At 40.8% G+C, this 24,325-nt stretch overlaps 1 protein-coding gene across 1 annotated transcript in view; it reads right to left on the bottom strand.

Moving 5' to 3' along the window:
- VAV3 (vav guanine nucleotide exchange factor 3) overlaps positions 1–24,325 on the bottom strand; it is a 278,408-nt gene that overhangs the window by 67,181 nt on the left and 186,902 nt on the right. The window contains 3 exon segments of the mRNA XM_075322211.1: positions 14,071–14,093; positions 16,701–16,792; positions 19,880–19,981. Of these exon segments, the coding sequence (XP_075178326.1) occupies positions 14,071–14,093; positions 16,701–16,792; positions 19,880–19,981 (217 nt within the window).

Below are 24,325 nucleotides of genomic sequence, written 5' to 3' on the forward strand. Positions count from 1 at the left end.
TGTTGCAGAGCTGATCCAAACTAAAGAGCGGCCCCTATTGGAGTACGTCTAGGTTCCGTTTTATGTAGAGTTTTAGAAAAGGAAAAAAGTTCTGCATAGTGCTTTTTACATTTGGTTTAAAATAGGAACACATATCAGAACCCAGACAGACCCCTAATGGTTTCCCCTTTGCTTCCATTTGTATCAGGTACACAACAGATGAGGTTTTTCTATTTCATTTTTCTTCTCCTAAAAATGAAAAAAATCAGAATATCTGAATGTAAAAATCATCAGAGCCTTACCCAACACTCCAAGCCATTGTTGAAGTTTTACACGCAATTACTATACAGCTTTATTATTCATTTAATACCTTAGCAACGGTACTATTTTAAACTTTAAAGGGGTTGTTAACTACTTACAAAACCTCTTCTCATTCCCTAGGTTTCCACCTGTAAAATAATAACACTTAAGCGGGCTTTGTACACAGCGACATCGCTAGTGATGTCGCTGGTGAAAGCACCTGCTCCCGTCGGTTGTGCGTCACGGGCAAATCGCTGCCCGTGGCGCACAGCATCGCTTACACCCGTCACACGTACTTAGCTGCTTTCTAAGGGGGCGGTTCGTTCGGCGTCACAGCGGCATCACTAAGCATCCGCCCAATAGAAGCAGAGGAGCAGAGATGAGCGGGTGGAACAACCCGCCCACCTGCTTCCTTCCTCATTGCCGGCGGCCGCAGGTACAGGGATGTTCCTCGTTCCTGCGGTGTCACACATAGCGATGTGTGCTGCCGCAGGAACGATGAACAATATCGTACCTGCAGCAGCAACGATAATCGGGATTACAACGACTGGACAGCTATGAACGATAAGGTGACTATTTTTGATCGTTAACGGTCGTTCGTGCGTTTCACACGCAACGACGTCGCTAACGAGGCCGGAAGTGCGTCACAAATTCTGTGACCCCAACGACATGTCGTTAGCGATGTCATTACGTGTAAAGCCCGCTTTAGGCTCTGTTCACATTAAAAAAAGGATTTTTCTCAAATTTCTTGAGAGTCTGAAAGATTAGTGCACTTGCGGTCAACAAATGCACTAATAACGCACCGAAAGCCGCATGCGTTTTTACCGCGTTTTTGTGCATTCCTGATGCGTTTTTGGTGCGTTTTTTCCGCAGGTTGGTCCCTGCGGTTTTTTACCATAATCTATGGCAAAAAACGCAGGTACCTGCAGAAAAGAAGTGACATGCACATTCTTTTTCTCAAGAAATTCTGCAGAAAGAATGTTTTTGGAAAAAAAACGCAGCGTGCGCACAGCTATTATTTTTTCCATAGGTTTTGCTAGGAAATGTCTGCAGAAAGGTTACAACCATTTTCTCAAGCAATTTCTGAAGCAAAAACGTAAAAAAAAGCGGGTAAAAACGCAGTGTGTGAACAAGGCCTTATACTCACCTCTGGCGCTGTTCCAGCAGTGTTGGTACTGGCTTCTCCCGGGGATCATGTGACATTGTCACGAGATCCCTATGGCTAATCAGTGCTTGCTTCACTCTCCTCTCTTACAGACATAATTGAGATTTGGAAGAGGTAAGAGAGCAGCCGCTGATACCACTTCCTCCAGATGTCTGATTTGTCTGAAAAAGGGGAGAGTAAACCCGGCACTGCTTGACAGCAGGGATGTCGTGCCATAACAATGTTACACGATCCTCAGGAGACCCAGTACCAACACCACTGGAACAGCACCAGTGGTGAGTATAAGTGTTATTATTTTATTGGGGGGCAAACATAGACATTGACAAGTAGTTGTTCGAGTAGACGAAAAAATCTTAAATGGACAAAAGTTATGGGTTTTTTTGTTTTTTTTTTCAATTTTTGCTCATTTTTCTCTTCATATCAAAAACCAGAACTTTTTTTTTCATGCCGCACAAAAACTTGTTTGCTTTGCATGTTGAGTTCTAATTTTTTTATGTTAAAAGTTTAAATAACATAAAATTAAAGCAAAAACTTTTAGCCATTTGTTTTGGAGAATGAAAAATGTAATAAAAAAATTATACCAAGACGAATTTACCATTTTCCCTTACTGTATTTGGAAATTAAAAATTGTATTGAAAGGGGAAAGCAAGTCTTAAGCGGGCTTTACACACTATGATATTTCTAGCAATTGCTAGCGATATCGTACGCAAAAGCACCCGCCCCTGTCGTGCATGCGATATCGTGTGATCGCTGCTGCAGCGAACATTATCACTATGCCAGCGTCACACGCACTTACCTGGTCGGCGGCGGCGCTGTGACTGCCGAACAATCCCTCCCTCAAGGGGAGGTGCGCTCGGCGTCACCGCGACGTCACTAAGCGGCTGGCCAATTAAAGCGGAGGGGACGGAGATTAGCGGAACGAACATCCCGCCCACCTCCTTCCTTCCTCATTGCGGGCGGGACGCAGGTAAGGTGAGGTTCCTCGCTCCTGCGGTGTCACACACAGCGATGTGTGCTGCCGCAGGAAAGAGGAACAACATCTATAAACAACCATTAACAATTTTTGGTTTTAGGACGACGTCTCCATGGTGAACGATTTTCACCACTTTGGAGGACGTTTAAGGTCGCTGGTAATTGTTACACGTTGCGATACCGTTAATGACGCCGGATGTGCGTCACTAACGATGTGACCCCGACGATAAAACATTAACGATATCGTAGCGTGTAAAGCCCCCTTTACAGACTCAATCATAACTTTTCACGTGACAATACTTAAAGGGGTTGTCTAAAATTCTTAAATGGATAAAATTGAAAGTGCTTGGAAAAAACAAGTAACTTTGCAATTCACCTCTTATTACAAATCCTCTCCATTTTTAAGAACAGAGGGATTTTCCATTTTATAGCGTACTTCTCATGCCAAGGTCACCAGTGACTCTGTAGCCAACATCACTTTTTGGATACTACAGAGGCAAAGTTGACAAGCGCACTTAGTTTGGACTGGCATTGCAAGTATGCCACCATCCTCGGTCACCGGAAAGCCATGAGACAGATGAGCGCTGCACTCCTGAAGATGAATCGTGAGCAAACCTCTTTCATGACATCATAGAAAAGGATATATACAGTACATCACAAAAGTGAGTACATCCCTCACAATTTTTGTAAATATTTTATTATATGTTTTCACTGGACAAGACTGAAGCTATGTCACTTTGATACAATGTAAAGTAGTCAGTGTACTGCTTGTATAGCAGTGTAAATTTGGTGTCCTCTATATAACTCAACACACTGGCAACAAAAGTGAGTACACCGCTAAGTGAGAATGGCCAAATTGTGCCCGAAATATCAATATGTTGTGTTGCCTCTATTATTTTCAAGCACTTGCCTTAACTCTCTATGGTATAGAGTTCAGTAGAGCTGCTGGAATCCTCTTCCATCCTCCATGACGACATCACAGAGCTAATGGATGTTAGACACCTTGTGCTTCTCCACCTTCTGTTTGAAAAGGCCTCACAGATGCTCAATAGGGATTAGGTCTGGAGACGCTTGGCCAGTCCACCTTTGTCCTCAATTTCTTTAGCAAAGCAGTGGTTGTCTTGGAGGTGTGTTTGGGGTCATTATTATATTGGAATACTGCCCTGCGGCCCAGTTTCCGAAGGGGAATCATGCTATGCTTCAGTATTTCAAAGTACATGTTGGGCGGCACGGTGGCTCAGTCGTTAGCACTGCAGTCTTGTAGCGCTGGGGTCCTGGGTTCAATTCCCACCAAGGACACCATCTGCAATGAGTTTGTATGTTCTCCCCGTGTTTGCGTGGGTTTCCTCCGAATACTCCAGTTTCCTCCCACACTCCAAAAACATACAGTTTGGGACCTTAGATTGTGAGCCCCAATGGGGACAGTGTTGCCAATGTATGTAAAGTGCTATGTAATTAATAGCGCTACATAAATGAATAAATTATTATTATTATGGTTCCCTCAATGAATTGTAGCTCCCCACAGCCGGAAGCACTCATGCAGCCCCAAACTATGACACTCCCACCACGTTTGACTGTAGGCAAGACACACTTGCCTTTGTCCTCCTCACCTGGTTGCTGCCACACACGTTTGACACCATCTGAATCAAATAAGTTTAATCTTGGTCTCATCAGACCACAGGACATAGTTCCAGTAATTCATGTCCTTAGTCTGCTTGTCTTCAGCTAACTGTTTTTGGGATTTCTTGTGTATAATCTTTAGAGGAGGCTTCCTTCTATGACAACAGCCATGCAGACCAATTTAATGCTGTGTGCGGCGTATGGTCTGAGCACTGACAGGCTGACACCCACCCCTGAAAACTCTGCAGCAATGCTGGCAGCACTCATACGTCTATTTTGAAGAAACAACCTCTGGATATGACGCTGCGCACGTGAGCTCAACTTCTTTGGTCAACCATGGTGAGGCATGTTCTGAGTGGAAACAGTCTTGTTAAATCACTGTATGGTCTTAGCCATCGTGCTGCAGCTCAGTTTCAGGGTGTTGGCAATCTTCTTATAGTCTAGGACATCTTTATGTAGAGAAACAATTCTTTATTTCAGATTTTCAGAGAATTCTTTGCCATGAGGGGCCATGTTAAACTTCCAGTGACCAGTATGAGAGAGTGTGTGAGCGATAACACCAAATGTAACACACCTGCTCCACATTCACACCTGAGACCTTGTAACACTAATGATTCACATGACACCAGAGAGGCAAAATAGCTAATTGGGCACAATTTAGTCATTTTCACTAAGGGGTGTACTCACTTGTGTTGCCAGCGGTTTAGACATTAATGGCTGTGTGTTGAGTTATTTAGAGGGCACACCAAATGTACACTCTTATACAAGGTGTACACTAACTACTGTACATTGTATCAAAGTCTAATACCTTTGGTGTTGTCCCATAAAAAAGAAATAATATATTTACAAAAATGTGAGGGGTTTACTCACTTTTGTGATATACTGTACCAAATTTCAGGGTCGGCTCTATCCTATACTGCCAATGACAGATTCCATTTCGTGAGCTTATGAAAAATAGGGTGGAGAGAGGGAGAGAGTTTTTTTGAGCATTAAAAATGAAATGGGTGACCTTTTAATGATTATGCATAAAAACCCCATAACATAATGTGTATGTATATATATAAAATACAATATGTAACTGGAGATATTAAGTACAACAGAAAAAAATATTAGATCCATTGCCTAACTTAAGATGTAAAAGCAAGCGGGTTCTATCTGTTCTATTGTGTTGGCATTTTCTACACAATGCTGTTTATGTCACGGTCTGTGCCCATGTATAATTCTAGAAGTGAGTGTGCTGTTCTTGGCTTAGTAGCTCACGGTCGTCCTACAGATATATAGCAGTCATGGCGCTGGTGTCACAGGTATGCGTTGAATTTAGAATACCTGGAGGAGAAGGCTGGTCTCTCTTTACAAGACTGAAACGGTGGAGGCCAGTTATTCTGTACTCATCTGAGCCAGGGGACATTGAGCAACGGTGGAATATTGAATTAATCAGGATAACAAAGGAACATGATGACTGGTAAGAATGAGTGACAGCTGACAGTATTCTTCACAAGCACTTAAACCTATTATATAGAATATTGTCAGTATCCTTCGATGTAGAGGAATAACCGTCATTGCAGTGACTTTGTCCCAAGTTTTAAATCGTCTGTAAACGTATAGGGAGAAGGAAAATCTTTCAAGATGTAACGCTGCCCGCCACAAACGGAGAGACATCCTCCAGGGAGTAAAAAAATGTTCTGCAGTAAGATACAGGGGAAAGGCTCCACTACGAAATTTGTAATTTCATGATACACATTAATAAAGTAGAAATGGTTTAAACAAGATGATGGGGAAGATGCAATATTTTTATGTCTAAATGATGCATCTTTAGTTAATATGCAAGATATTTGTGAATGTAAAGCAATGTACTATGACAAGGTTACAAGCTCCTACCTATGCCGATGCCAGGAATTCATAAAGAAGAGGATTGACTATAGCTAATACATTTTTGGATAATTTCACTTATAAGGCGAAGGACACATGGCAAAAAAAAAAAGCCAGAGTGAGTGGAATATGATAAAAAAAAAAATTGCATTCCACTAGAACTCTATGGGGCCGCTAATCGGACCAAGAAAATAATCGCCGCATGCTGCGGATGGAATCCGATCCGTTTTCTCTCGTATCCACACAAGTCTATGGGTGCGAGAGACGGATTGCACTGCTCTCGCATTATACCAAAGTGCAGAGCGATATACGCATCAGCTCACAATGAAGGAAATGGGGAGATTACTCCCTCCCTCTTCTCCGCGGCTGTGCTGCGATCACAGGATCGCATCACAGTGGCATGACACTCGGCTTACACTCCAGCAAAGCAGGAGATGACTGTCATGCGATGCACTCACAGTAGTGCTCGTGTGGCCCCAGCCTAAGAGTGGGGTGGAGATACTGTTTCTTGCCTCACCCTCTGACATTTGGGGCTAAAATCCATCATTATTTCTTTCTTGCAAGACAAATTGTCACTTGAGAAAAAAAAATTGAGATAAATACAGTTAGGTCCAGAAATATTTGGACAGTGACACAAGTTTTGTTATTTTAGCTGTTTACAAAAACATGTTCAGAAATACAATTATATATATAATATGGGCTGAAAGTGCACACTCCCAGCTGCAATATGAGAGTTTTCACATCCAAATCGGAGAAAGGGTTTAGGAATCATAGCTCTGTAATGCATAGCCTCCTCTTTTTCAAGGGACCAAAAGTAATTGAACAAGGGACTCTAAGGGCTGCAATTAACTCTGAAGGTGTCTCTCTCGTTAACATGTAATCAATGAAGTAGTTAAAAGGTCTGGGGTTGATTACAGGTGTGTGGTTTTGCATTTGGAAGCTGTTGCTGTGACCAGACAACATGCGGTCTAAGGAACTCTCAATTGAGGTGAAGCAAAACATCCTGAGGCTGAAAAAAAAGAAAAAATCCATCAGAGAGATAGCAGACATGCTTGGAGTAGCAAAATCAACAGTTGGGTACATTCTGAGAAAAAAGGAATTGACTGGTGAGCTTGGGAACTCAAAAAGGCCTGGGCGTCCACGGATGACAACAGTGGTGGATGATCGCCGCCTACTTTCTTTGGTGAAGAAGAACCCGTTCACAACATCAACTGAAGTCCAGAACACTCTCAGTGAAGTAGGTGTATCTGTCTCTAAGTCAACAGTAAAGAGAAGACTCCATGAAAGTAAATACAAAGGGTTCACATCTAGATGCAAACCATTCATCAATTCCAAAAATAGACAGGCCAGAGTTAAATTTGCTGAAAAACACCTCATGAAGCCAGCTCAGTTCTGGAAAAGTATTCTATGGACAGATGAGACAAAGATCAACCTGTACCAGAATGATGGTAAGAAAAAAGTTTGGAGAAGAAAGGGAACGGCACATGATCCAAGGCACACCACATCCTCTGTAAAACATGGTGGAGGCAACGTGATGGCATGGGCATGCATGGCTTTCAATGGCACTGGGTCACTTGTGTTTATTGATGACATAACAGCAGACAAGAGTAGCCGGATGAATTCTGAAGTGTACCGAGATATACTTTCAGCCCAGATTCAGCCAAATGCCGCAAAGTTGATCGGACGGCGCTTCATAGTACAGATGGACAATGACCCCAAGCATACAGCCAAAGCTACCCAGGAGTTCATGAGTGCAAAAATGTGGAACATTCTGCAATGGCCAAGTCAATCACCAGATCTTAACCCAATTGAGCATGCATTTCACTTGCTCAAATCCAGACTTAAGACGGAAAGACCCACAAACAAGCAAGACCTGAAGGCTGCGGCTGTAAAGGCCTGGCAAAGCATTAAGAAGGAGGAAACCCAGCGTTTGGTGATGTCCATGGGTTCCAGACTTAAGGCAGTGATTGCCTCCAAAGGATTCGCAACAAAATATTGAAAATAAAAATATTTTTTTGGGTTTGGTTTATTTGTCCAATTACTTTTGACCTCCTAAAATGTGGAGTGTTTGTAAAGAAATGTGTACAATTCCTACAATTTCTATCAGATATTTTTGTTCAAATCTTCAAATTAAACGTTACAATCTGCACTTGAATTCTGTTGTAGAGGTTTCATTTCAAATCCAATGTGGTGGCATGCAGAGCCCAACTCGCGAAAATTGTGCCACTGTCCAAATATTTCTGAACCTAACTGTACCTAATAAGGATCCCTGAGGAACCCTGATTCTGATGCTCTTTTCCAATTTGTTTTGTGCTGCATCACTCTATTGCAGAGATATTCACATTTGTTGCTTTTGGAGAATACTAGGACAGGGTCTGAGGCTGCTACATCCCCTGCCGAGCTGTGATATATTTATTTTTATGCAAGATGCATCCCAGCCCATCTAGGTTGGCTTTGCTAACTTAGGTGTATGTACCAGTGGGGTGCACTGATATAGTGCTGGACAGCCCACCTAATCTAATAGTATGGGCATCACTAACTGTAAGCCAGACATTGTGCACCACATGTGACCAGTGCCCTATACAGGCATTATCCGTGTGCAATTCTAAGGGTGCATTCTGACGACTATATAAATCGCACCGCTGCTCTCTTGACCCAAACATGACAGCGTCATATATTTCTATGTAGTTGTCACACTCTGGTTGGGGGATGCAAGACCAGTATGAGTACTGTGGTCTGATCTCGGTCCGATTTAAATCCCCCCTCCATGAACTGTGGTTGTCTCACTGCATTTTGCGCATGTGTTGTCTCGGCTTTTACCAAGGGGGGGTGTTGCATCCTTTTGGTGCATTACAGTCATGGCCAAAAGTTTTGAGAATGACACCAAAATTATATTTTCACATGATCTGTTGCCCTCTGTTTGTAATTGTGTTTGTCTGATGTTTACATCACATACAGAAATATAATTGCAATCATATTATGAGTACCAAAAGGTTATATTGAAAGTTAGAATGATTTAATGCAGCAAGTCAATATTTGCAGTGTTGACCCTTCTTCTTCAGGACCTCTACAATTCTCCCTGGCATGCTCTCAATCAACTTCTGGATCAAATCCTGACTGATAGCTGTCCATTCTTGCATAAGCAATGCTTGCATTTTGCCAGAATTTGTTGGTTTTTGTTTGTCCACCCGTCTCTTGATGATTGCCCACAATTTCTCAATGGGATTAAGATCTGGGGAGTTTCCAGGCCATGGACCCAACATCTCTATGCTTTGTTCCATGAGCCATTTAGTGATCACCTTTGCTTTATGGCAAGGTGCTCCATCATGCTGGAAAAGGCATTGTTGGGCGCCAAACTGCTCTTGGACAGTTGGGAGAAGTTGCTCTTGGAGGACATTCTGGTACCATTCTTCATTCATGGCTGTGTTTTTAGGCAAGACTGTGAGTGAGCCGATTCCCTTGGCTGAGAAGCAACCCCACACATGAATCGTTTCAGGATGCTTAACAGTTGGCATGAGACAAGACTAGTGGTAGAGCTCACCTCTTCGTCTCCTAATAAGCTGTTTTCCAGATATCCCAAACAATCGAAAAGGGGATTCATCTGAGAAAATGACTTTACCCCAGTCCTCAGCAGTCCACTCCCTGTACCTTTTGCAGAATATCAGTCGGTCCCTGATGTTTTTTCTGGAGAGAAGTGGCTTCTTTGCTGCCCTCCTTGAAACCAGGCCTTGTTGAAGCAGTCTCCGCCTCACAGTGCGTGCGTGCAGAAGCACTCACACCAGCCTGCTGCCATTGCTGAGCTAGCTTGGCACTGCTGGTAGTCCAATCCCGCAGCTGAAACAGTTTTAAGATACGGTCCTGTCGTTTGCTGGTCCTTCTTGGGCGCCCTGGAGCCTTTTTGGCAACAATGGAAGCTCTCTCCTTGAAGTTCTTGATGATGCGATAGATTGTTGACTGAGGTGCAATCTTTGTAGCTGCGATACTCTTCCCTGTTAGGCCATTTTTGTGCAGAGCAATGATGGCTGCACGTGTTTCTTTAGAGATAACCATGGTTAACTGAAGAGAAACAATGATACCAAGCACCAGCCTCCTTTTAAAGTGTCCAGTGGTGTCATTCTTACTTAATCATGACTGATTGATCGCCAGCCCTGTCCTCATCAACACCCACACCTGTGTTAATGGAACAATCACTTAAACAATGTTAGCTGCTCCTTTTAAGGCAGGAATGTAATGATATTGAAATGTGTTTTGGGGGTTAAAGTTCATTTTTTTTAGCCAATATTGACTTTGCAAGTAATTGCTGTTAAGCTGATCACTCTTTATGACATTCTGGAGTATATGCAAATTGCCATTAGAAAAACTTAAGCAGTAGACTTTGTAAAAATTAATATTTGTAGCATTCTCAAAACGTTTGGCCTTGACTGTAGGTTCTGTGACCTGGGCAGATAAATACGATTGCCTTTTTTCGCTGTGTAAATTTTGTAGTTTTGGGGGGAATTTTAACTCCTTTTTCTGCAACTTTTGCTTTTAATATGAGCTGTGATTGGCAGCATCCAGCATCTGGGAAGGAAGAGCAAGCTTAGACGACCCCAGAGAAGACTCTGAAGAAACATTCAGTTGCACTACAATCAGAGATTTCACATATTCAGCTCCTAAAGAAACAAATGTGAATATCTCTGCAATGGAAGGATGCAGAATCTGGGGAGCTCAGGGACTTTCACAAGGTATTCAACTAGTTTTTTTTTTTTTTTAACAAGTCACAGGTCCCCTTTAAGGTACAAATCAATTGACTGTGAAAAGCAAAAAAAGAAAGTGACGTGCACAGGTAACCTAGGATGATGAGGTTCACACATACAGGTTAGGCTTCTCATTCAGCTCTCAATAATATTCACTGAAGATTTCGTGGACAAATACTAGGTATTGGTAGGCATATAAAACAGTAATACAGTCTGCTTGATGATTTTTTATTAACTCCCCTCACATCTCCTCTTCCCACCATCGCATCCAAGACTCCTCCGGTGCTTTCCCCATACTCTGGAACGCTCTGCCACAACATATCAGACTGTCGGCTACCTTGACAAGCTTCAAAAAAAGTCTGAAGCACCACCTCTGCCAACAAGCCTACAACTTACAATAACCCTCAGTCTGCTATAGTGCCGCACAACCATCTCTACCCTCACCTACTGTATCCTCACCTATCCTTTGTAGACTATGAGCCCTCGCGGGCAGGGTCTTCTCTCCTCCTGTACCTGTCTGTGCCTTGTATTGTTTAGGATTATTGTACTTGTCCCTATTATGTATACCCCTTTCACATGTAAAGCGCCATGGAATAAATGGCGCTGTAATAATAAATAACAATAATAAATAATAATCAGCTCGCCTTTATTTCTGGGGGCATTGATGTAGCGCAGCCCTTGTATCACAGCCACCTTTACGGAATTAAATATGACCAAGCAGTCTGGCCACCTACTAACATGGTTCTCTACCATGGGCAATTACTTCTATTCATTTGTCCCCACCTGTAATGTGAGAGGAAACCTGGCACTAGATATTCAATTTTCAAGCAGCGCCCCCACAGGGATGATTGAGTAATACCACTATGCCACTCCATATCAACAGGTCATCTGTGTACTGCAGATTAGGAGAGGTCCTCTCCATTATGGCCAAAACATGAGGATCCTAGACCGATTCATTTCTATAGAATTTCCTTATAAAATATATGGAAAAGAGTTTTCTTAATCAGACAACTCGTATAACCAGTTCATGTGAATTTTTGCACTGGCTCTGTGCACACGACTCATGCAGGAACAGAAAATAATACATTGAAACTATTTCAAAATGATACTGATATCTTAATATAAATTGATGTATAATGTAAGTTTCTGTCCTTGTTGGGCAATCTATTCTACAATCAGCAGATTGGGACCATTCTGGCTACTAAAATAATTGGTGACCAGCTGCTGGCTAAGGCTGCTTTCACACCTCCGGTTTCTGCAATGCGGCACAATCCGGCACTTTGCAGGAAAATCGCAACCGTTTTTTTTTGCTGCCGGTTGCGTTTTTTCTGCATAGACTTTAATTAGTGCCGCATTGTGCCGCATGGGCTCCCGTTCGGTCCGGTTTTTGCCGCATGCGGCAGATTTAGCCGATGTGGCGGCCAGATGGAACGTTGCCTGGCACGTTTTTTCGTGCGGCAAAAAAAACCGCATCGCGCCGCATTCGACCGATGCGGCGCATTTTTCAATGCATGCCTATGGCGGCCGGATGCGGCGCAATGCGGCAATAACCGCATCCGGCCGCCGCATGCGGTTTTTGCCACTGCGCATGCTCAGTAGCATGCCGCAAGCGGCAAAAACCGGACTGGCCACAAAGGAAAAACTTATGCAAAGGATGCGGTGTGTTCACCGCATCCGTTGCATAGCTTGCACAGCCGGATTGAGCCGCAGAGCTCAATCCGGATGTGTGAAAGTAGCCTAAGACCGCGTCGGGAGGACACTCTTCCACTCTCACTGGGGTCTCTCATAGGTAATTTTCCTTAGAGCACAATTATATAGTCTCATGGTTTTATTTTTATCCCAAATAGCAAAAATGGAAATGAATCAAATAAAAGAAAAGATAAAAAAATAAACAAAAATAGTGTCTATTTTCCTTGATGGGATCCTGTCACGCTTTTGGCAATAAATACAAGTGCAACCAGGTCCCTATTTTCAAATTCATGTCTCTGCTCTTGATTTTGTCAAGAAACATATGGATGTTATGAAGACTTTTCTACTTTTTTTTCTGAGGGGTACACTCCTAATATGCAGAAGAAGTGGAAATGCAACTGTGCAAGGGTATAATACAGGGCCATCATTTAGGATCAAAATGTAGGACCATGTATAGGACCATCATATAGGACCATCATGTAGGACCATGTATAGGACCATCATATAGGATCATCATGTAGGATTATCATATATGACCATCATATAGGACCATCATGTAGGACCATGTATAGGACCATCATGTAGGACCATGTATAGGACCATCATATAGGACCATCGTGTAGGATCATTATGTAGGACCATGTATAGGACCATCATATAGTACCATCATGTAGGACCATGTATAGGACCATCATATAGTACCATCATGTATGACCATGTATAGTACCATCATATAGGACCATCATGTAGGACCATGTATAGGACAATCATGTAGGACCATCATGTAGGACCATCATATAGGACAATCATGTAGGACAATCATGCATAGGACCATTATATAGGACCATCATGTAGGACTATCATATAGGACCATGTAAAGGACAATCATGTAGAAGCATGTATAGGACCATCATGTAGGACCATCATGTAGGACTATGTATAGGACCATCATGTAGGACCATCATGTAGCACCATGTACCATCACATAGGACCATCATGTAGGTCCATCTACAGGACAATCATGTAGGACCATGTTTAGGACCATCTACAGGACCATCATATAGGACCATCATATCACATAGGACCATCATATAGGACAATCTGTGATGTTTCACTGAACTGCAGCTCAACTATTATTATCTTACATGTATGTGTTATTATCAGCAATGCCAATAAAGTCCAACATGACAAATGTATGTAAGTAACATAGTATAAAAATATGGCAGCTCATCATTCAATATTTTATTATGTAGGTATCATTCTATTACCAGCAGAGAGTGATTATGTATGGACTGCTCATGTGAAGGAGCTAAGAGCTCATTCAAACGTCCCTTTTTCATAGACTGAACTCGTAACTGGTACAGTGTAAGTTATAACAAATAGATTAATTCAGTTATTCTCCATTTGTCCTAATCAGCTATTAATTACTAAAAGTGACTACAACCATCATAAAAACAATGATATATTCAGTCATATGAGCCTGGTACTGAATATCCTGTTTTATATAACCTAATTCTCCTTTACCATGCTCTCCCATTTACCAAGACTGTTTCTTCCTGTAAAGGGTTAAACTAGCACATTGGAGAAATGATGTCTTACTTCTCACAGTTTTGCAGCAATATGAAGACATATGTTCATTCTAAAAAAATACACAGAAGCGCTGCTCTTTTTCAGCAGCATATGCCAGGAGAATGTTGTATACATCTACTGGATCACATAGTAAGAAGAAAACTAACCTACCCAAGGCTTCAAGGTCCCGGACTCTGGAAAGAAATTAGAAAACAGCATTACCAGTGGGAAGAACAGAGCACAGTATGATCGTAAATATAAATGGCTGTATACTCCAGATGAAACACGTGGGCGGCTCTGGCTCTGCCCATGCCACCATCTGTAGGCAGCAACAATCTTGGCATGTTTTGTTCTCATTCTGTGGAGAATTTTTGTTACAGCTGTTTAGGCTTGTTTAACTTAATAAATAAATAGAAAAAAAATGAAGTGGGGTCCCTCCTATTTATAAAGCAGAAATCTGGGAGATGATATTATGAGGCTGGGATGGTCCATGGTTATTGGTCCCTTCCCAGCCTAAAAATAGCAGCCCGCAGCCACCCCAGAAGATGCTCCTTTTCTGGTGCTTTTCTTAGGCTCTTCCAGGTTGCTCTCATGTAATATTTTGTGAATATGAAAAATCACTGACATCTGAATGAGAATTAAACATAGAAAACAAATTCTGTGCTTATCCGCTTTACTGATTAGAACACACATCAGTCACTTTTGCTAGTTTTCGCCATATGAAATTAGACATCCACTGAAGACACATGTAATCTGTTCTGTCCGTGTATTACATTTGTAAGTAAGCTACAGCTATAATTTATCTGTATACTGACATCTGCCATTGACTAAAATGATGTGCTTTACATTTGTAATGTATGTAAAAGTGCAGGATCTATACATTTCAAAGCCAAATGTATGGAAAGTCGGCAACTTTTTGGCATGTGTTTGGCAATTATAGTCTATATGTCCTTTGACATATGAATGAAGAGATGGAGTGAAGTTAGCATTACTTGTAAAAGTCTCCTTAAAATATATAATGACACATATCAACCACACATATCACATTACCAATTGGGTAAGGAATTGGCTAAAAGATAGAAAACAAAGAGTGGTCATAAATGGTACCTTCTCTAAATGGGCTATAGTCAGCAGTGGGGTGCCGCAGGGATCTGTGCTAGGACTGATTCTTTTTAATCTCTTTATTAATGAGCTTTTGGATGGGATTGATAGTAAAGTGTCAGTCTTTGCTGATGACACCAAACTATGTAGGATATTAAAAACTGACCTTGATAATACATTATTACAAAAAGATCTGGATAAGATGTCAGAATGGGCAGACACTTTGCAAATGAGATGTAATGTTGATAAATGTAAAGTAATGCACCTAGGATGGAATAATCCTATAGCTGCATATACATTAAATGGAAGTAAACTCGGGACTACAGAACAGGAGAAGGACTTGGGTATTCTCATTACAAATAAGCTGAGCAGCAGCACTCAATGTCAAGCAGCAGCTGCTAAAGCAAACAAGATTCTAGGGTGTATAAAGAGAGAGATTAGATCCCGTGATCCCAACGTATTGTTACCTCTCTATAAATCACTTGTATGGCAACATCGAGAATATGGGATCCAGTCTTGGGCTCCGCATTTTAAGAAGGAGATTCAGAAGTTAAGGCCCCGTCATACGCAGAGATAAATCTTTGGCAGATCTGTGGTTGCAGTGAAATCATGGACATATTGTTCCATTTGTACACAGCCACAAACCTCTCACTAATTGTCCACAATTTCACTGCAACCACAGATCTGCCGCAGATTTATCTCTGTGTGTGACAGGGCCTTTAGAGTCAGTTGAAAGGAGGCTAACTAGACTACTACAAGGAATGGAGGCCGCCCATATGATGAGAGGCTGAAAAAGTTAGATATGTTTAGCTTAGAAAAAAGACGTCTCAGAGGAGATCTCATTTATATGTATAAATACATGTGTGGTCAATATAAAGAACTTATTTCTCCCAAAGACAGTACTAAGGACTAGGTGGCATACACTGCGAATGGAAGAAAAGCGATTCCGGCAGCTAAATAGGAAAGGGTTCTTTACAGTTAGAGCAGTCAGACTGTGGAATGCCCGACCACAAGAGGTAGTAATGGCTGATACTATAACAGCTTTTAAAAAACGGCTGGATGATTTCCTCAGTACACACGACATTGTTGGTTATAAGTGACTTAGGGACAAAATGTAGAATTGGTGGAGGAAGGTTGAACTAGATGGATCTAGGTCTTTTTTCAACCTATGTAACTATGTAACGTATTGCCTTATAACAAATTCTGAACACAATGCAGGGAAATATATCCAATGATATATCCCGATGATTATAAATTAATATTGAAGAACGTTCACACATTGCCGCCACATGAGGTTTTGTATGTAGAAAACGCAAGAAAGATTAATAGTTAATAAAACTACATAAAACTATACCGCTATAATATCCTAAAGAATATGAAAATGACTAACATCACTTCTGCTGCCAGAATAAATTGTGCCATACAGGAGTCACTATAAAGCATTGGTGACATTGCACTGGCACATTACTGGTTAAAATAAAAAGCAATTCCCCACTGTTTCCCTAGGTACAGTTATGATAATTAAGGAGGGTCAGAGTCCTCATGAATCTCACATGCTGCTCTAATTGTGCATACAAATGGCAGTTTTAAGAGTATATGTGCCCCAATAAAAACACATCACACTCAGAGTGAACTTTAATTATTCCTGCCTTGGTTTACAAGCTCATTAAAACACTACAATCAGTGCGGAGGTTTCCTACCTCCTCGGCCGCAGTTATCCACTCTGCCCAGGCACTCCTTGTGAGCCCCAGTCCCACATTTAGAGCAGAAGTACCCCTGGAAGAATGTGCCCCTGAAAAATAAATTCACAACACAGGTTAATGATTATCCATTCTAGTATAGAAATGTATTAATATATAACGAAAAATAGCTCATATATTAATATATTCATTAATAAAAATCAACATATAACAAGAGTCGCTCTATTAGTAAATGTCATATTCCTTGTACAGTTCCTAAAAATAACAATTGCTATTTACAGCATATACTAGTATAGAAAGCCACTTGGTGTTCAAAGTATATAACAAACTGCAAAACCATTTAATGAGCCGAGTGCTGCTAGAACTTTCCAGAACCAGTTCTATGCATAGTGATATGAATTGTGCCCATCTCCCTAAGTCGTCACTGATGTCATTCAATACATTTTCATTAGCTTCCAAGGAAAAACTATTGAACACGCCTACTGAAATGTATTTAATACTTCATACAAAAGCATTTGTTGGTGAACACAGCTTCAAGACGCTTCCTGTATGGAAAACTAGTCACATGCATTGCTCAGGTGTGATTGTTGACCCATTCTTCCACACAAACACTCTTCAGATCCTGAAGGCTTTGTGGGATCCTTCTATGAACTCCGATCTTTAGTTATTTGAATAGATTTTCTATTGGATTCAGGTCAGGTGATTGGCTCGGCCATTCTAGCAGCCTTACCTTCCTTCTCTGAAACCAATTGACAGCTTCCTTGGCTGTGTATTTGAGGTCAATGTGTTGCTAAAATTTCCATCCTCATTTTATCTTCATCATCCTGGTAGATGGCAGCAGTTTTTTTAAAGAATGTCTCGGTATATGTGTATATTGATCCTTCCTTCAATTATATGAAGTTTGCCAGTGCCGTATGCTGAAATACATCCACACCTCATGATGTTCCCTCCTCCAATCTTCACTGCAGGTATGGTGTTTTTGGGGGATATGCATAAAGCAGCAACATGGTGTGTATTATGGCATCCAATTAGTTAAATTTTGGTCTCATCTAACCACATTGTATTCTCACAGTATTTCACAGGCTTGTCTAAATGTTGTTGAGCAAACTTTAAAATGTGCTTGAACATGCCTTTTGTTCAGCAATGGAGTCTTGGGTGGTGAGCATGCATATAGGCCATGGAGGTTGACTGCATTACTTGTTTTCTTTGAAACAATTGTACTTGCTGATTCCAGATCTTTCTGTAGCTCTACATAGGAGGTCCTTGGTTCGTGGACAACACTTCTGATAAATATTCTCACTCCTCAGCCTGAAATCTTGTGGGGAGCACCTGGATGTGGCTGGTTTAAGGTGAAATGATGTTATTTCCACTTCTGGATTATGGCCACACCACTGCTCACTGAGACCTTCAGTAGTTTAGAAATTCTTCCTTAACCAATGTCATCAGTATGTTTTGTAGCAATAAGGTTGTGAAAGTCTTGAGACAGCTCAGTAGTTTTACCCATCATGAGATGTTTCTTGCATGGCAGGTTTGCTTTCTAATTACTAATAGATTTCAGCTGGTGTCTTAACTTTCCATGGCTTTTTACACCTCTTTTTTTCACATGTTCACTACATTTTTCCTGTGTCAACTCTCATTTTTATACATCACTAAATTTATTGATATCTTTTATTTGATTTCTTTGCCCGTGTGGATTGGATAGGTTGTTACGGACATTACTGACATCTGGTGAGACATTCATGCCAACAGCACATTTAGAAATATATTTACTTAGATAATTGGTGACTTATTCAATGCTAACATAACCCACTGTGTTGATATGTTATATATTGTTATATTGTAAGATGGCAGCCATTCATATCATAGAGGGAAGATATGTATCACATAGGTGGCTATCCTCTGTGATGTAAGCCTGAAAGCTAGCTCAATATGTGAAGTACTAAGAGGGTAAACAGGGCTGACAATGGCCAGATATACGAGCAGTCAGAGAGAAGGGTGGGGCTGGCTGCTCACATATCCCTACCACGGGGCTTGGTATGGTGCAAATAAGAAAGCCCATGTGGATTCATTAGGTGTCTGTGTGTTGAGGTAAGATGTCCTCCTGTGTAAAGTCTCCATGCTTGGACTTGTGTGCTGGTTAACATTGTAGTGCCTTTGCCAGGACTGTGTATTCTATTTTCTGCAAAGAAAGGCAATTTATTTTCATTCTGTGTGTGGCTTGCTTTATGGAGACTTAATATAGCAGCCTGGACGTTTTGTTTAGTTGTCTCCCGTGTCTACCTCAACGCTGCCGAGTGAAAAGTATCCCCACTATATAGATATTTCTCATTCTGGATAATATGTTCCGCATCTACATGAAAAGTAAGAAGGGACCATGCTGTAAGCTGCTTAGAAGAGAGAATAAGAGGTCCGATTTTAGTGTACACGTGCTTTCTGTGGTTTTCACGAATAGCACTTGTACCTGTGCTAGTCTATAGGGCCATTCCCATGTCGGAGATTTAACGCTGATAAATTGTGGAGATATGACAGATTTGAATCCGAAGGTCAGATCAAAAGCAGCAATGCAAGTCAATGAGCCACTGAAAAAACATTGGACTGCATTCGGATGATATGGAGAAGATGGAGATTTTTTTTTTTTTTTTTTTAACTTCTCCAGATACGAGAAAATTGGATGACACTCATACCACAGTGAGTCTGATCAGAAGAATTGGTCCATTTTTCTCATACATGGAAAAATAGGACATGTGAATGAGTGCTTAAAATCTATTTCAATTTGGTAGAAAAACTGAAAATTACTTCAAAACAGTAACACTGAGTTCACTCGTCCAGTAATCTTCTGTTAGAACGTATCCTGCAATGATCCATTGGGAAAAAAATTCTAGAAACACAACTTTTTGTCCATTTTTAAATAACTGATGTCTGCCGGATCCGTTTTTAACATTGGGTTCTATGGAGAACTGATCTATGAACGGTTATTCTTGCATTTGTAACGGAACCGTTTTCATCTTACAGAATCCGTTGCAGGTCGTTGAAGGTAGGTCAGCATAAACCTGGTGACAGGTTCCCTTTAGCAGGACTGGCGGCAGTCATTGGCAGTACCTTTTCATTCATAATGACATGATAATGAGCCAGATTGAAAATATAAATGACTTCTAGGAGAGAAGTGCTAGATGATTTACCTGAGCAGCATCTGACAAACTTGGCAGGATGTAACCCGTTCAAATGTGTGCATCTTAAATTCATGATTGTTGGAGGTGGCGTACTCCGGCCGAATGTTGGACCTAGAAGAAAGTGCAGGGAGACATTGGAAAACATTGCTTATGTCTTAGCAAACCATTAACTCACACGTATAGTTTTGATGCAGTATTCCAGTATGTGGACCGCTGTTTGCTGTGATCAGTCCACTATTTCATATTATATATGTTGTTATAGCAGGAGACAAACCACACAAACTAATACCAAATGTGTCCAATAATCTTGTACTGCGATCCAGTGTACTGCGTGCCTGCGCTCCATAGTTCAATAATAATATAGTGCGTTGTCACTCACTACAACCTTCCTATAAAATAATTCCACCAACAAGATAATTTGATACTTAAGGCCACTTTACACACAGAGATACCGTAAATTTTTGGCAGATCTGTGGTTGCACTGAAATCATGGACATATTGTTCCATTTGTACACAGCCACAAACCTGACACTGATTGTCCACAATTTCACTGCAACCACAGATCTGCCAAAGATTTATCTGTGTGTAAAGTGGCCTTTAGCCTAAATTACATAAACCCAAATGGGAAATGTTATCCCCAGCCTTGTAAAAATGAACATATTCCTCTGGAAGATACAAAGATAAAGGACAAAAACAAGATCAGAACCAGACAGTAGAAAATGGAGACTAACAAAGAGCTTTCTTCTCCCTGCAAAGCAATTCACTTTTACCACTTGCTCTACTATCAGCTTCATTTTACCAATGTACAGGGGTTTCCAATGTACTTATTGTAAAGATACAAGAAGCGTTTTTTCTCTCACTGGATGTTGTCAATAATAGACCGACAAGAAGGCTGCACCAAGTAATGAGACAGTGCCGCACCTGATCACCGCACCTGATCTGTAATCTGGGCTCTAATATGCCTTGTGCCTGCATCATGTGCCGACCATCACTCCTGATGATGTAGGTCAGTGGCAAATTTGAGGTTCAGATGCATTTAGGTCTCTGTGCAACATTAAGTATGATATATCATACATTGCTATGTACATATCTTTGTGATGCCCGCTGCAATTGATTTTATTTGCTCTAGCAGTCCCATGCAAATCCAAAGATATTCTAAGCCCCATATTCTCACATCAAGAGATCAAGAGACAATGCCACCACAGCCAGCATTGCTGCAGATCTATGTGTATAGAGAATTGCCTAGCCTCTGTACCTTTTTATCAGCTCAATACAGTGCATAGGATATGATCACCTTTGGGGCAATTAATATATTTTTCATATAAATATATGTATTTAAAAAGCATTTTTGCAATGTTTATTTAAAAATTGGTTAAACGTTTACCTTCTACATCCTCTATATACTGCATGACATACATAGCAGACTGCAGGACGAGTTACCAGTGATGTTCAGCAGTGAGCTTGTTTAAGTCTGTAACCCGTATTGCTCTTTTTCTGAAGGATTGTCTTAGCTAATTTATATATAAATCAAAGTTTAATTTTCATTAGCTCATAAATCAGCTTAGACGTTTGTTGTAGGAGAGATAATTGTTACAGACTTTGAGATAGAAAAAAAAAAAAGCGGCTCACTGACTGATTTCCTGTTAACTCATTCTACAACCAGTTATGTATAGAAACAAACAGAAGCCGTAGAAAACATTTTTATTAAAACCCTATTGTGTTCGGAGAAAAAAAAAAAGATACAATTAAAATGAAAAAAAAATAACCAAAAGAGTCGATATTCTTCAAGTCATCATTCCCACGTGACGTGCCTACAGGATTTCTAATTACCAATCAAATTATTCTGCAATGTGCTGTCAGTTTTTCCATGATATAGTGAAACTGAATTACCGTAAATGAATTCAGCTGTACCTGAATGTTTAGAGTTGTAAAAGAAATGCTTAAAATACTACTCGCTTTGCTGTATGTAACCTATGTTCTTTTCTCCAACACCTGGACTATACGGCTCTGGCAAAAATCTAGAGACCACTGCAAAATTGTCAGTTTTTCTGATTTTTCTGTTTATATTTTTGAGTCAAATGTAAATTGTTCTTTTATTCTATAAACTACTGACAACGTCTCCAAATTTCCAAGCAATACACTTTGTAGTTATGTTCTTAAAGTGAGAAATGGTTCAAATAACAAAACAATGCATTGCTTTCAGACCTCAAATAATGTAAAGAAAACAAGTTCATAATCATTTAGAAACAACAATACTAATGTTTTACCTCAGGAAGAGTCAGAAATCAATATTTTGTGGAATAACCATGATTGTTAATCCCAGCTTTCATGCGTCTTGGCATCCTTTCCACTAGTCTGTCACACTGCTTTTGGGTGACCTTATGCCACTCCTGGTGCAAAGATATAAGTAGTTCTTCTTTGTTTGATGGCTTGTGACTATCCATCTTCCTCTTGATTACATTCCAGAAGTTTTCAATGGGGTTCAGGTCTGGAGATTGGGATGGCCATGACAGGGTTTGGATGTGGTGGTCCTTCGTCCACACATTGACTTACCTAGCTGTGTGGCATGGCGCATTGTCCTGCTGGAAAAACCAGTCCTCAGGGTTGGGTAACATTGTCTGAGCGGAAGGAAGCAACTGTTTTTCCAGGATAACCTTGATTCATATGTCCTTCGCAAAGTTTAATCTGCCAAATTCCGGCCTTGCTGAAGCATCCCCAGATCATCACTGACCCTCTACCAAATTTCACAGTGGGTGCAAGACACTGTGGTTTGAACGCCTCTCCAGGTCTCCGTCTAACCATTATCTGTATGTATAACCATCTCCAGGTGTTGGGCAAAGCTGAAAATTAAACTCATCGGAGAAGATTACCTTACTCCAGTCCTCTATGGTCCAATCCTTATGGTCTTTGGCAAACGTCAGCCTGGCTCGCCTTTGCTTCTCATTGATGAAAGGCTTTTTTCTACCTTTACATGACTTCAGCCCTGCCTCTAGGAGCTTGTTACGAACTGTTCTTGCCATGCACTTCACCCCAGCTGCAATTTGCCATTCCTTTTGTAGGTCACTTGATATCATCCTGTGGTTGCTGAGTGACATTCGAATAAGATGATGGTCATCCCAGTCAGTGGAGAGTCGCTTTTGCCCTCTGCCGTTCTGTACTATGGTTGGCCATTGGCAATCAAGGGCATGAAGAGGTTTAGCAAGTTCTTGAGAAAACATGCTAATTGGCAGAAGTTATCTGTATTACTTACCTCGATAAGACGCCATAGTTACTACCTATTATCAGATTTCTTTTCTCTGAGAGTTTCTGCGTATTTGGGCACCAGAATTACCCTTTAAAAAATGAAGCATTATCTGGAGGTCACAGATGAAAGTCTCCTGGTTAACATCAAGCAATATATTTTGCACATATGCTTTCTGAAAAAGCAATATATACATTGTGTTTTATTAATAATCTCTACACAGCCCCTGGTATACTGTGATATTGGATGTTACTGACTTTTATTTCTTTGGCAAAAATGAACTCTCTGATATTGTAACATTTGTGTTTCCTACTCTGTAACATTCATTACTATATTATATATATTTATAACAGATTGCTTAATTAACAAAGAGTTATATCCAGCTCAATATATTTACAATGTTGTAACATTTCAATGTAGCATTTAGAGAGTTCATACACTGTGCAGCCAGTAATAATACGTATTAGGGTATGTCCCCACTTTGCAGATTAGTGTGCAGAACTTCTGCACACAAAACTGCATGTATTGGCTGGAAAAACGCAGCAAAAAACCCCCACTTGTGATCCCTGGTGATCGGGTCCCTGTAATGCAATCACAGGGACCGAACGCTGCCATGACAACCTTGGGTCATCATCATGACGACCCCAGGTTACTGAACTACGGATCGCCTCACAGACCATGCAAGATGCATGGTGTTGGAGGCAAAGTGTCAGTGCTGCGAGTGCAGCACTGACGGATATAATCCACTGTAGTGATCAATCATTGCAGTGGATTATATCAGATGCAGGAAAAAATACAGAAAGTTGACATGCCGTAGTTTTTTTTTTCTGCACCAAAATCTGCAATGTGTGCACAGCAAGCCAGGATTCTCAAGGTTTTTGATGAGATGCGTTTTTCCTTGCAGTATTGATTAAAATCTGCAAGAAAAGGTGCATGAAAAAAACGCAGAGTGGGCACACAGCCTTAGGGCATGTTCATATGCGGTGTTTTTGCAACATTTTTTTTTTCTGCACGAAAAACCTTCAGTCTTCTGCAGCAGCATTTTTCAGGATTAGTTCATGTGTGATTTGTGTACAGTAAATGTTCCTTAAGTTTTTATCACCAAAAACACTGCAAATTCCCCCTCCCCCATATATGCAACCTAAATATTATATTGTGTTTTTTCCCTTTTTCATGTCTTTTGATGGTTAAAAAATGCTGTTAAAATGCTGAGA

The sequence above is a fragment of the Anomaloglossus baeobatrachus genome, chromosome 8 (assembly GCF_048569485.1).
Source record: "Anomaloglossus baeobatrachus isolate aAnoBae1 chromosome 8, aAnoBae1.hap1, whole genome shotgun sequence".
Classification (NCBI taxonomy): Eukaryota; Metazoa; Chordata; class Amphibia; order Anura; family Aromobatidae; genus Anomaloglossus; species Anomaloglossus baeobatrachus.